The sequence below is a fragment of the Furipterus horrens genome, unplaced genomic scaffold, assembly GCF_987537825.1.
Source record: "Furipterus horrens unplaced genomic scaffold, mFurHor1.1.pri manual_scaffold_10, whole genome shotgun sequence".
Lineage (NCBI taxonomy): Eukaryota > Metazoa > Chordata > Mammalia > Chiroptera > Furipteridae > Furipterus > Furipterus horrens.
The window spans coordinates 42,511,779-42,526,526 of NW_028327180.1; the positions used below are offsets into that span (position 1 = coordinate 42,511,779).

At 49.9% G+C, this 14,748-nt stretch overlaps 1 protein-coding gene across 1 annotated transcript in view; it reads right to left on the reverse strand.

Moving 5' to 3' along the window:
• TYK2 (tyrosine kinase 2) overlaps positions 1–9,365 on the reverse strand; it is a 19,075-nt gene extending 9,710 nt beyond the window's left edge. The window contains exons 1-7 of the mRNA XM_090289550.1: positions 9,131–9,365; positions 4,564–4,687; positions 4,292–4,439; positions 3,783–3,946; positions 1,774–2,140; positions 1,135–1,323; positions 887–1,044 (exon numbers count right to left, since the gene is read on the reverse strand). Of these exons, the coding sequence (XP_090145676.1) occupies positions 887–1,044; positions 1,135–1,323; positions 1,774–2,140; positions 3,783–3,946; positions 4,292–4,439; positions 4,564–4,687; positions 9,131–9,365 (1,385 nt within the window). The remainder of the gene's footprint in view (positions 1–886; positions 1,045–1,134; positions 1,324–1,773; positions 2,141–3,782; positions 3,947–4,291; positions 4,440–4,563; positions 4,688–9,130) is intronic.
• Between the last annotated feature and the right edge of the window lie 5,383 nt (positions 9,366–14,748).

Genomic DNA, 14,748 nt, shown 5'->3' on the forward strand with positions numbered 1-14,748 from the left:
CCACTTCACCTTTCCTAGGCTCACAGGGGCCAGACCTCTTTGAAACCCCCAAGAGCAAGTTCCATTGTTACAGATAGGACAAAGGACACCCTGGCATAGGACCAGTGACGAGAGAAGGTGACAGTCACAAACATGACCTGCCAGCATGCAGGACGGCCACACAGGTATCTGATGACCACATAAATACTCAATACTTCATATTCTCTACCCCACAAGTCCAAACAGAATCGCTCAGTGACCCACAATGATCAGGATAACACACATCTGCAGGGATGTAAACACCCACACATATTTCTGAGTGGGCACCTATGTTTGAACAACATGGCCCCACAAAAAGCACCCATCCCATTTCACGTGGACACATGTGATGACAATTTTATAGGCAGTCACTGAAGCAGTGATACTGCTGCACACCACATGGGCTGTTAAACACCCAGATGTGCACAGCGACAGTCCCAAACCCAGCACTCACATCATGACACACTGCCCATCCCATTGCAAGTGCCCTCTATAAATCCCTGGTGCCACAGTCGCATGCACGCACACACAAATGCACACTCACAGGCATGCACACACAGGCAAGTACACATGTGGTGCACTCCCACACAAGCACACACGGGTGAACACATATGCATGGACATTATGTGCTCACACACACACATGGATAGGAATGGAGTACTCATATTCACAGGTACACATGACACAAATGCTTGCACATGTGTGCTCACATGCACTCACACAAAGGCATGCACACACACAGCTGCACACACAGGCACACACTGAGACAAACAAACATATGCGCACACCTCATTTGAGCCCCACGGTCCCCAGAGTTCAGGGTCTAGTTGGCTGCCCACACCGCACAGCCTCCCTTCCAGGCACTCACAGCAGGGGTCCATGGATGCCGTCCTGGATACTCATCACCAGCCGTGGAGGAGCCACCTCATGGCACAGGTAGTGGTTTGAGTCAGCTGTCAGGCGGAAATAGCCATCGACCAGTGACACCAAGGATAGGGCGATGGCCCGGGAAGGAAGGGTCAGCTCCTAAAGGCCATGGAGGCGTCAAGCAGGCGTTGCATGCTGGAGGGGTCCCCCAGCCCAGCACTCAGCCCAGTCCCCAGTCTTGGGCCCCACCAGGCACTTGTCCTGACAGTGGATGTTGACATGGCGTTCTCTTAGCACCACATGGGTGATGTCCTGGAAGTCACAGAAATAGGCCCATGATGCATCCTGTGGCCTGTCCACAGGTTCGTCACCCAATTCTTGGGCCTTGGCTTTCCTCCCAGGTAAGCCAGCATGAGGGTTCCTGCTGTTGCCGGGACCCTGGAAACACGGCACATGAGGAGGCTGATTTGAGCAGGGCTCTGCCTGTTTAGTTCCTTGCACATTCCCCACAGAGATAGGCTGAAGCTGGAGGGACCAGGAAATCTCAAGTATCCTCGCCTTGAATTCTGGTTCACAGGTGGGACAGAGGGCCCACCCCCAAGAGATACACATGCCAGAGCGGGGACCTCGGGGAGGGCAAAGAGGATCCTAGCCCTCTCATCCCCGACGTCCAAAAGGCTTCCCAGAGGTGCAGACCCCAGAAATCAGGTCCCTAGGGACAGGCAGAGGACACTCCTCAACAAACAGAACCCAGGAAACAGGACACAACCCAGAGTCATGTGGGGCAGGGGCTCACCATAGCCCCACTCAGAGACCAAGGCCAAGGTTGAATAGGAGCCCCTGCCTGACCCCACCTGAACCCCCAAATAAAAGAGGCACTCTGCTCACCTCTGTCTGTACTGGCCGCCACTGGATGCCACCAGTGCCAGTAACCAGCACCTCGTGGGTGGGGGATTCAACCACAGACTTGGGCTTGGGGTCCTCAGGGGCCTGCCCACTGTCCCGGATGTAGCAGGGCTCCCCCGCAACCTGAGATAACAGCTCTAGGTGGCACACAGGCACGCGCTCCGTGCCAAAGCGGGGTGCCAGCTGCTCGAGTGTGGCTAGGTACTTGACCATGATGACCTGCTGGGAAAGGCGGCCCAGCTGGAAGGACTGCAGGAACCTGCGGAAGATGATCCGCAGGCGTAGCCGTGTGAACGCGTTGTACTGCCGGATCTCCTCCCGGAAGGAGCGTGGGATACAGTCCTTGAAGCTGTGGAGATGACCAGGATGGGCTGGTTAGGGGCCTGGGTTGCAGGCCTGGCTGGGTTACGTGGGACATATGACTTAACTTCTCTGAACCTCAGCTGCTTCATCTAGAAAATAGGCAGGCTGTTGTGAAGTGCAAAGAGAATATAATAAAGTGCCAGCATAGGAAGGCTGGGTGGTCTTGGAGCCTGGGGCACAGGTCTCAGAAGGGGACTAGGGGCTAAAATCCCAGCTCTTGGACAACTTCATAAGCTCTAAAGGGCTTGTTTGCTCATCTGAAAAATGGGTGCAAACACTGTCCACCTGTGGGGCTGATGACAACTGTTGTTATTACCGAAGCGGCTATTGTATTTATCATTAATATTATGGTCATCAATAAAGGCACAACTCTGGGGTCCCCTCTGCTCTTCTTCACAAAATCCTGACCCCTCACCCCATCTCCTCATTGCCTTCCCTGTACCCAACTGCTAGTACAGCCCCCCTAGATTGAGGTTTCCAAGCTTCAGTCTCTATGTCCCACGCCTTCTCTCTCACCCCTTGCCCAGAGGGATCCTAAAGCTTGAGGTTCTGGCTGCCTTCTGCCCTCACTTTCAAGCCTTCCAGGGATCCCTACTGCCCTGGGGGAAAAAGCCCCCTGACTAGTACCTTGCCAACTCCTGCACTTGAGCAATCACATTCCAATTTCAGTTCCCCTGGAAACAGACTTTTGTCATCTTCTGCCCTTGAGCCTTTGTACATGCTGTTCCCTCTACCTAGAACGCTTTGCCAACACAGTCAACATCTGGATAAAGCTGGCACAGTGCTCAGGACTAAGCAGAAATATCACCTCCCCAGAGAAGTGTTCTATGATCTCCAAGCTAGATAGGCTGCCTCCTGTCAGCTTCCCAGCACCCTGGTCTTCGTCTGCTGTCACAGCTCTAATCCTTCAGAGTGATAACATGACAAGGACTGAAAAATATGTGCTTTAAGAACTGCTGGCCCTGAAAGACCCCACGCTCCTGTGGCCTCCTCCAGGCAGTGTGCCTGATGGCTCCAGCCCTCAGCAATGGACATGCACATAGCTAGCTTCTTCACGCCCTTGAATTCTAGGGTGTTCTCCAAGCTCACCCTGTTCTAGCCACACTTTCTTCAACATATCAGGCACAGTCCAGCCTCAGGGCCTTTGCACTGGCTGTTCCTGCTGTATAGAATTCTCTTCTCCCAGGTATCCACATGGGTCCCTCCTTCACTTTCTTCAAATCTTTGAATGTGAACGTCACCTGCTCAGTGAGGAATTCCCCAACCACCCAATTTTAAATGCCACACCCCTCGCTCCCTGACATTCTCCCTCTTTCTCTTTCCCTGCTTAATTTTCCCCCATTGCACTTTACCACCATCTAAAACACCATACATTTTACTTTTGCATTTTCTTTATTGCCTGTCCTCTTCACCAGATATGAGCACAGAGGACAGGGATTTTTGTTTGACTTGTTCACTGTTGTGTCCTCAATAATCAGAACTAGTTAGTGTCAGAATACAGTAGGTGCTCAATAAATGTTTGTTGAACGAATGAAGGCATGGCAATGTGCAAGGTCTGCCTTGGCCCCCAGATGCCCTGGTATCTGGTATTTCCACCCACCTAGTGTCTCTGCCCCATTCCCAGGTACCTGATCTTCTTGGCCACCTTCTCCAGAGGAACACCACGGCAGAGAGCGAGGTGGCAGAGGTGTAGAAAGGCCATGCCTAGGCTCTCATTCTTAAAGTGGTGGATCTCCTCCTCACCTGACAGCTCCCACAGTGATGCCACGTCGTTCACAAACTCATGCTTTCCCTGAGGATGGGAAAATCAGGATGAGAGGGAGACATGGGAACCTGTTCACTCCCCAGCTTCAGGCCACTTTGGGGAGGGGAGGCACTCCCCATTTTCTGGAAAGGCCAAATATACAGCATGCATGCCTCCTCTGCCCAACCCTACGACTGTGGTAGACATCACTAATCAATCACAATATTCTTTACGATCCAATCTTAAGAGTCTCAGAACCCTTTGGTTCAGGTATAAAAAGGATCCCAGGTGACGAGTTGAAATCTATTAGTTATAGTTGGGGAAAGAAGTGAGGGCTCCTCAACTGCCCCTAAGTCCCCCTGAAATAATCCCATCTCCCAGCCCTGCTCACACCTGCTCAAAGAGGTACTCAAAGGAGGCTGGGTCCAGGAGTTGCATCCTGTGCTCTGCCTGTTCTGATGACATCTCAGCCCCTGGGGGCCCACAGCGGTACACAGCTGGCTCCTGAGGACTCATGCCGTGCCAGTTCCGGAAATAAAACCTACAGGAAGGGAGGGGACACAGCAGGGCTGAGCACAATTCAGGCCAGGTCTAGGAAGGTGGGGTTCAGAGGAGAGAAGAGACAGAACAAATGGGGATAAACCTTCCCACAGGTGTTCACTCACCTCATGCGGAAGTTCAGCGTCAAGTTTGTGTCTCTGGAGATCTCCAGAATGTGGTTTGGGGGCAGCCAGACCTGGGCCTGGGCATCAAAGAGGGCAAAGAGATTGAAGCAGGGTGGAGTGATGCCTGGAACAGGAGAGAAACAGTGTCAACAGTCAGCATCTGCTGCCCCGTGGGCCCCCAGACCGGCTGTCACCCTTACAAGGCATGTGCCCTCACCAGGAATCAAACTGGTGATGCTTTGACTCGCAGGTCAGTGCTCAATCCACTGAGCCACACCAGCCAGGATTGACCTGCATTTGATTTTAAGTAAACCTTTACTGTTTTAACTCAGGAAACAAAATATTTTTGGGCAGGGGACGGGGGGAAGCTGCTTGTTACTGCAGCAAACCCTGTCTATGATCACTCTCTGAACTCTAGCCAGAAAGCTATACCAAACTATCTCTTGGCTCTCTTCCCTTGGATGTCACCAGCCCCCTTAGACGTGCCTTGTTCTAAACACATCTCTGAGCTCCCCATACCTGCCCCTCCTCTGCACAGTTCTTTACACCAGAACTTGGTCCTTGGCCTCAACTCCTCCCACCCTCTCCACTTCTGATTGGTACAAGTCCTGCTCTTTCTCTATCCTACATCTCTCTAAGATCCACCCACCTTCTTCAAATCCAAAGCCGAGGCCTAGTCCAACCTCCAGACTCGCTGTCATTCCCCATACTGGTCACCCAGGGCACTTTAAAAATACACATCACTTAAAAATTTTATCTAAAATAGTCTTTTCAGAATAATTTATGATCTTCTAAGTACCAGGAACCAGATAAAGAAAGAAAATTTGGAAAGTACAATTGAAGCTCCCGCCTACATCCACTTCCTTTCTCCTCCCACAAAGAGGTAACCATACTCCTGAGTTTATCATTTTCATATCCTCTATGATCTAGTCTTGAATATTATATACTCAAAATGTGATATTATACTATAGATATTCTTCTGCAATTTGCTTTTTCATGCCACAGGATGATATATGCGATGTTGGTTAAATTCCCTTTTCGTGGCTATGTAGTATTCCGGTGTTCAACCACAGTTATATATTTGTACATTCTCCTGCAGAGGGACTTTAAGATAAATGAGGCAGCTCTGAACATTGTCATATGCATCTCCTGGAACACGTGAGCTGAGTGTCTATACAGTGAATATCTAGGAATGGAGCTGTGTGGCCTCAGAGAATATACATTTCAAACATGTTAGATGATACCAAATTGCTTTAAGTCACTACATCCAAGTGTACTGCCTCCCTCAGATGGAAAATGTCTCCCTGTGAGACAATCTTCTAAAGAGTCAATCTGATTGTTTCATTCTCTGGCTTAAACCTTCCATGGCTCCCTATTGCCTCATGAGAAAGCCCAACCCCTCCTCACAGAAGAACCATGACCTCGACCCTTACAGTTATGCTCTGGTTTTAATTTCTACTTCCCTTTCAAAATTCTTCAAACTGAACTCTAGTGACTCTTAAAGTCTTTTGCTTCCTCAAACAGATCAGACTCTCGGGCCCCTGCGCATGCTATTCCCTCTGACAGACATGTTTCACATAATCCAGCACATCCGTCTGAGTTCTTTTAAGAACCAGCTTTTGGACTTCCGGCCAAGATGGAGGTGTAGACAGACAAGCTGCATCTCCCTCCACAACTAAGAAGGAATACAACTACCTCGAAACTAGAAACAACCAGAATTTCCAGAAAATCAAACTACATGGACATCCAGCAAACAAAGATATAAAAAAGAAATACTCATCCAGACAGGTAGGAGGGGCAGAGTCGGGGCAGAAAGGACGCAGTGTGGTGGCGGCAGCAGTGGACGCAGTGTGGTGGCAGCAGCAGTGGCAGCAGTGGCAGGCCAGTGGAAAGTGCAGTCACACTTTTTAAAAAGTCAGGAGGGGCACCTGGGGAGCATTCCCAGCTCCTCACCAGACATCGCAGCTCATGGTCCCAGAACCAGGGAAAAACAAGCCTCATTGCTTCTGACTCTGCAGACCAGTGGGGGTTGGGGCAGAGGAAGAAACTGCCAATCTCTCAGCAGAGTCCGCTTGTTTAAAGGGCCCCCATGGTCTTAGAACATCCGCAGACCCACCCACTCTGGGAATGACAGCCAGAGCAGCAGCTAGAGGGGTGCCAGTCCAGTGCGGAAGTGGGAGAGGTGCCTGGAAAAGGGACGAGTGCTGGGCAGGTGGCATTGTTCCCTCTTAGACCCCTCCCCCACATACAGCGCCACAACGTGGTGAAACAGGTCGCCCTGCACTGACGAATCCCTAAGGCTCAGCCCCTTACAACATAAGAGGAGTGACAGATCTACCTGAGACAAGGAGGCAAACAAACACAGGAGCCTGTCAGAATGAGGAGACAGAGCAGTATGGCCCAAAAGGGGGAACCGATCAAGATTCCGGTGGGAGAACTAAGCATGGGGAGATAGACAACCTAACAAATGCAGAATTCAAAACACTGGTGATAAAGATGCTCTCAGGCTTGACAGATATGCTTGAGTACAGCAAACATATAAGAGAAGTGAAGGCTATGCTAAGTGAAACAAAGGAAAATCCACACAAAACCAATGGTGAAGGGAAGGAAACCGGGGTACAAAAAAATAATTTGGAACATAAGGAAGAAGAAAACAGTCAACCAGTGCAGAATGAGGAAGCAAGAATTGAAAAAAATGAGGAAAACTTCCCAAATTTTGCGAAGGAGATGGACATACAGGTCCGGGAAGCATGGAGGGTCCTGGGCGAACTGGACCCAGAGGGGACCACACCAGGATGCATCATGATTGAGATGCCAAAGGTGAAAGATAAAAAGAGAGTCCTGGGGGCAGCAAGAGAGAGGCAGAGAGTTGCCTACAGGGGGGTGCCTATAGGACTATCAGCTGATTTCTCAGAGGACACTTTGCAGGCAGGAAGGGAGTGGCAAGCAGTATTCAATGTGATGAAAGGCAACCTGCAACCAGGATTACTCTATCCAGCAAAGCTATCACTTGGAATGGAAGGGCAGATGAAGTGCTTCCCAGACAAGGAAAAGCTAAAGGAGCTCATCATCACCAAGCCATTATTATATGAAATGTCAAAGGGACTTACTTAAGAAAAAGATCAAAACTATGAACACTAAAATGACAACAAACTCACAATTATCAACAACTGAACCTAAAAAATAAAAACAAAATCCAACTAAGCAAACCAGAATAGGAACAGAATCATAGGTATGGGGATCATTTGGAGGGTTGTCAGCTGGGAGGGGGGAGGGGGAGAAATCGGGATATGGTTCAGGGATTAAGCATAATCGGTTGGTACAGAACAGACAGGGGGAAGTTGAGAATAATATAGGAAAGGGTGAAGCCAAAGAGCTTGTATGCATGACCCATGGACATGAACTAAGGGGGGGTGGGATTGCTGAAGTGAGGGTGGGTATGGAGCAGAGGGGAGCAAAGGGGAAAAAAATTGGAACTACTGTAACAACATAATCAATAAAATATACTTAAAAAAAAAAAAGGAATCAGCTCTTGCCCTGGCCGGGTGGGTCAGTTGGTTGGAGTGTCATCCTGTACACCAAAAGGCTAGGGGTTCGATTCCCAGTCAGGGCACATATATAGGTTGCGGGTTCAGTCCCTGGTTGGGGCACATATGGGAACTAACCAATCGATGTTTCTCTCTATCCCCCTCCCTCCCTCTCTCTCTCTAAAATCAATAAAATATATCCATGGGTGAGGATTAAAAAAAGAAAAGAAAAAAGAATCAGCCATTGATTGAAAAGTACAGGGTGTTGTAGAAATCCACCAGAATGCCTCCAATTCAGGAGAGGAAGTTTGAGAGGACTTCCTGGAGGAAGGCAGAAGAAATTACACTTTTGAGCACATATACTGCAGGCTCTTCCAGCCATTCCCTGGCTCCTTACTGCTCCCAAGAAAAAGTTTGAATTCTCAATTCCTCCCTTTGGAGTTTAAGGCACTGTAAGACCAGGCCCTGACTGACCCCTCCCCTGTCAACTCCCACCTGGAGGTCACTTCTGCCTTGGTTTCCCTGCTCCCACCCTTACCACCAGTCTGTTTCCCATACAGCAGCCAGAGAGAACCTGGGAACACCTGAGTCCAGTCACATCTGTCCTTTGATAACAGTCCCCCCTTACTTGGAGTAAAATCCAAAGTCCTTCCTGAGGCCTACAAGGCCCTGCACAAGCTGTACTGTCACCTCCTTTCCCTCACCTACTCCTGTCTCCTCTCACTCAGCTCTAGCTGTTGCTGACAAGTTCCCACCTCAGGACCTTTGCACTTGTTATTCCCTCTGCCTTGTACTCATTTTCCCCCAAATATCCCTGTGACTCCTTCTCTTATCCCCTTAAGTTTTAAAGTTTTCACCATCACCTATCTCTGTCTTCCTACACAATTTTCTTATTATATTTCTTGCTGATTTCCCCATTACAAGCAGTGATTTGGGGCTAGCACACAGTAGGCCTCATTCCATGCCTGCTGAATGAATGAACACATGGATGAAGAGGGTTCAGCTGTTGCCAGCACCTCTACCCTTGCTATGGGACTCACCAACTCTGTGTGCAATGTGAATGCAGACCTCTTCTGCAGTCAGTGTGGCCTCGCTGAAAGTGACCCAGGGTTCCTTGTCGTCAGGGCCAGTCCAGTGCAGGAGCACCTTCAGGCCTCCTCTGGTGGTCAGGAGCTGAGCTTCATCCCCATCGGGCTTGCTGCCCCTGGCAGTGGCCCCCCAATGGCCCAGAGGCATGCTCTTGACAGCTGGCTTGGCTGCGAAGGAATAGCCCATTAGTCCACAGGCCTTCACCTAGAGGCTCTTGTTAGCACCTCCACCTGCTGCCCATTCAGACTGAGGCCAGAGGGGAATATTTTGAACTCCCCTTGCTGTACAACCTCAGGCACCCAATTCCCCTCCCTGAGCCTCAGTTTCCACATCTGTGTGATGGAGTTGCAGTATGTATCCATACCTTTCAGACCTGTCATGAACAAGAACAATGTCCAACCTCTTTACTGGACAAACTGGCACCAATACAAAAATCTGCTCTGAATGCAATGCATTATTCCCAAAATAATCAGGCAGGTGGGTATGGCCAAACAGACCTGGGTGGGGTGAATCCGGGTGTTCCCTGTGTCAACTCAGGCAAGTCACTTAGCCACTCAGGGCCTCAGTTTCCCCATCTGGATAATGGAGATGCTGAGAGTGTTTCCAGTGAAAGATGGTTGTGACCTTTCAACACAGCTCTGCATATTCATAGGCATATGTTCAGCACAGACCTTGATATAGGCCTGAAAAAAATAAGAAATATGACAAAAACAAGAGGAAAGTCGTTATTATTCGTTTCATTCCTGTGATCGTTTTTTCTCTTTCAAGCCAAGATTCCTGCCTCCCACATCCACACCCATGAGCGACCCCAGGCCCTTTTGACTCCCCGGAGCCTAGGAGGGGTTTGGTTCAGCTCTCTGCCAGCTCTGGAACTTTTCTGAGGCCAGGCCCAGGACCCAGGACTCCTGAGGTCTCCAGTATCTCCAGGGAGGGGCTGTCAGCGATTCTCCTTATGTTACTGATTTCAAACAGACAGTGATGGGAAGAGGAGAATGTTGTAATAGTATAATGTCTGATGCCTCAGAAATCAGCTCCTCTCCCTGGGCCTGTTACCACATCCGGAAAATGGGCATGTAAAGGTCTCTCCCTCAAAGGATTGTGGGAAAGATTCAGTGAGATGAGGCCGAGAACAGGCTTGGCACAGCACCTGCATGCAGCAGGCCCTTGATAAATAGTTCGCTACTACTGTTTTGTCTATTAACTTTTGAGATAAGATCGTGGGGATGGGGTTTTTGAGGTGCCCATCCTCGTTCCCATTGGGCCCAGACCCAGCTTTGACGGGGTCAGTGTGAGGTCTGCACCCAGGAAGCCTGCACCCCACATATCCAAACCTCCAAACCCCGCTGGCAGGGGCAGGTTCCGTGATATGCACCCACCCGGCACGACCAGTCCCCGAGGCAGCGGGGGCTTCTATCCACTTCCTGCCAAGCGCGGCCAGTCCCGCGCCTCCCAGCGGCCACATCCTTCCTGACGACCTCTGGGGGCACCCTTTCCGTGCCCTCCTCCTCACTCACCCTTTCTGGGCGACCCTGGCTCGAACCTGGGACCTAGTCCTGCCACGGAGGGCAGCCGCCGCCTCATCGCTGCCGACATGCCACCTTCCGTTGGCCGCCTGAAAGGGGCATACTCATTGGCTGCAGCCCTGCCAGTCATACATAACTTTTGGTCCTCCCGCTGCAACGGAGACACTCCTAGGGTCCCCGGTTCACTTGTCGCTCAACCGCGATTGGTTGGGCCGGCTTCCAAGTGCCGTAGAGTCGGCGAGTGGCTGACTTCAAGTGGGAGAAGACGCGGAAGCGAGCGGTCCGCACTGGCAGGCGGAAGAATGTGGTCTTCCCGGTGCTCGGTGTTCGCAACTGCCCATGCAGGCGGTAGGCCCTATTCAGGCTTCCGGACCTGACCCTGGTGAAAGCCCCATATCCTCATCTCGGCGCTCAAGGCTGCAGCCGCCCGTCATTCAATCCTCCAACGCCCTGCCATGTGACTCCCCGTTCCATCTTGCCTTGTTTCTGCCTGACCAACCACACCTCGCGGGCTGACCCCCTCCTCGTCTACATGAGGCTCCCATCCCTTGCATCCCTGTCCGCTGAGGCCCCCTTCCTGTCGCAGTAGCAGCTTGGACGTTCCACCTGATCTGAATTCTAATCCTCACACAGCGAGTCGCTGCCCTTTAAAGAAAAGGCTGTAAACAGGGCATTTTACTCTCCATTATCTCATTTGATCCTGGCAGCAGTCCTCTGAGCGGTGGCCCTTATATCCGTTTCTCAGAGAGAAAAACAGGCACAGAAAGCTGCCTTTATTTAGTCCTCTGAGCCATCTTCTCCGCTAGCCCTTCACCTTGGCCTAGGTTCTGTCTTTGCCAAGCCAGTCTGAGCCAAGACTCCTAAGTCACCCCCCCCCCACGACACCTGATCAAGTTCCTCATCCCCTATCTTTGATGCATAAGTCCTTGGCCTCTCATTGGCAAGAATACTCTTAGATCAGTTTAGCAAGAGTCCCTCTACCCTTGATGTCTCCTCTTAGTCATTTTCCATCCATAGACAACCCCCCACATGCAATTCCCAGCTGTCTTTGCAGTATTTAGAATTCAGCCCAATCTCTCAGCCCTATTACAGTCCCCTATTGCAATAGACCTGAATAAAGTCTTCCTTATCATTTTAACAAGCATCAGAATAATTTTTTTTTCTTTAACAGAAGTTGAGTTACTTTTTCAGGTCACTGCTAAAAGGCAGCACCAGGTTTACTTCTGGAGAGGGAGCTGTAACTGCTATAGCCAAGGGCACATGGCTGCTCCTCTCTGAGTCTGAGAAAATATGAAGACAAGTTCTTCCTCACAAGGCAGGTATGGAGATTCAGTGTGAAGTAGTAGAGAGACTGAGCCTGGCACCTGGAGCACAGTGACTGCTAGGAACCTGGGGGCTGGGGAATTCATCCTGACAAAGGAATAATATGCAGTTGGGGGAAAAATATATAGACATCTCCAGAGTGTCCCTATGTTTCATAATAAAGAATAGGAATTAAAAGTATGTATTGTTTTTGGAGGAGGTGGCCAAGAGGTTGTGACCACTGGTTGACTCTCGAGTTGGACGTGGACAATTGGAGGCTGCCCACTCCTCCCCTGTCCCGTAATGTACGCTCTACCTACCGTTCCCACAGTGGGAACCGTTCCAAGGACACAGCCTTGAGAGAGTAAGGTGTCATTGAGACAATCTGGACTAGAACCAGTTAAGGCCTCTATGTAGATTTTTAAGATTCTGGTGGGCAGGGGTGGAGATCTACTCATCTGGTCACCATCCAAGATAAGCCTCGTAGGTAAGTTCCTCTGCTTATTAAACCTGTCACCTGCCAGTCTGGAGTGGTCTACCTCTTTCTTCGGTCTCTCCTTGCCCTCTGTCTATGGAAACCAGTACAAATGAATGATTGCACTTTGTTTTGCCTGCTCAGCCCACCTAGGAAGGACTCAAGAGAAAAACTGAATTATTGGTTAGCTCAGGAAGAGAAATCTCGGGGTCCTCCTTGACTCCCCCATTTTTTCTCACACCCATTTCTGGTTCATCAGAAAAATAGGCCTGTTTCTCACACCTCCCTGTCCGTTCCACATTATCCCACGCCTGGACCAAAGCAATTGCTTCTGTCCTGCTTCAGGGCTCTTGCCCTCAGCCCTCACAGTCTGTCCTCCCTTCATTGCGCAGAGGGCACCTGTGAGCACCTGAGTCAGGCCATGCCCCTCCTCTACTCAGAACCCTCCTTCTCTCCCACCTCACTCAGAGGAAAAGTCCAACTCCTTTCTGTGATCCACAGGACGTGCATGGCCATCCGCTCTGTGCTCTCACCTCCTCCCACCCCCCCTCCCTCTGCTTCAGCCATAGGGCCTCCTTGCTATTTCTCCAACATACCAGGTACTGCGTGGCCTCAGGGCCTTTGCACTGGCTGCTCCCTCTACCTGCATACACTTCCTCAGATTTTGTATGACTCTTCCCCCTTGATTTACTTAGATCTTCAAATACAAAATTGCTATGTTGTGCATGCTTTTCAACATTATAAAAATATATCATACTTTTCATGTTCTTCTGCCACTTGATTCTATGTACTCAATGACACATTGTTGACTCAAATGGCTCTAGAATAGTCCTTTTCTCAGCCTTATCATATTCCAACTGTACAAATTGATAGATCAAATCTTAATTGCCCGGCCCTGGCTGGGTAGCTCAGTTGGTTGGAACATTGTCCCCATGTGCCAGGGTTGTACGTTTGATGCCTGGTCAAGGCACATATAGGAGGGAACCAATGAATGTATAAATGGGTGGAAAAGGAAATCTCTCCCCCTCTCTCTCTCCCCACCCCACAATCAATAAAAAAAAATTAAACAAAAACTGGTGGAATACATGGCCTAGGGAGCTGTATTGGCTGGAGCTGCTGTCCTGTCCTCTAGGAAGGGCTGGCCATGGCTTCCGACCTCAGCTTCCTTTCTGCCACTGGGAGTGTAGCATCAGGAAGCCAAGAGCGCCAGATTCTTTAACAGCCAGATCCCAGGGGAGGTGGAGCAGTCTTTGCTGGGCCTGGAGGCTGCACCACAGAAGGCAGGGTGGGCCTGGGACCTGGTGTCTACCACCTCAGGAGAGAATCTTTCTTTTCTACTCTGTATAGATCTATTTTTCAGAATTGTTTTATTATGACATATTTCAGACATTCAAAAAGAATAAATAAAAACATCACCTAGGCAAAATGTGGAAACAACCTAGGTGTCCATGTGGTGTATATGTACAATTAAATAGTATTCAGTGATAACAAGGGACTGACAGGAAATGTCAGATGAGGTGACTAGTAGCAATAATGGTAATAACCCCAGTAATAATAATAAATTATAATAGAAGCTCATTTTGTCCCAGCCTGGATGCTGGGCCCAGACCTGGGTGCTTAGAACTCTTTGGTTCTTTTAAAGTGGGACCAGCACCCCTACTTGACAGCTGAAGAAAACAGAAGTCTCGGAGGCTGCTGGGAAGGCTTGTGTGTTGCCCCCTACACCACAGATGAAGTTGGGCCCAGCAGGAATCTACAGGTCACCTCAACAATTGTCTGGGTTTACCCAGGACTGCAGAGAGTTCCCAGGCAGTAGACTTTAGGGTTAAAATTGGGAGAGTCTGAGCAAACTAGAACAAGTGGCCACCCTTCCCCAGTGGGCTTTCAGGAGGAAGCTATTAGAATCAGGGTATTCCCCAGACTCTAGAGACCTGCAGGAACTGGCTTCCCCAGAGTTCCCACTAGACCAGGGAAAAGCCAGGAGCTGATGAATTAAAAACAAAATCCCTTTATGTCCTTTTGAATTGGCGGGTTTAGGAAATAGTCAAGCCATGAGGCCAATTGGGAATCCTTCCAAGAAAATTCCACACCCAGTGGGCACGTGGGCATGTATGCGAACACGCGACCTTTAGAAAGTTCCCACAAGCAGCCACAGATGGAACATTCTGTGCTGGTCTCAGGAGGAAACAGGTGTTACACACATGAAGGCTGGAGCCAGAGGGTCTGGGTTCAAATCCTTACTCAGACACTGTGTGATCCTGCATCGTCC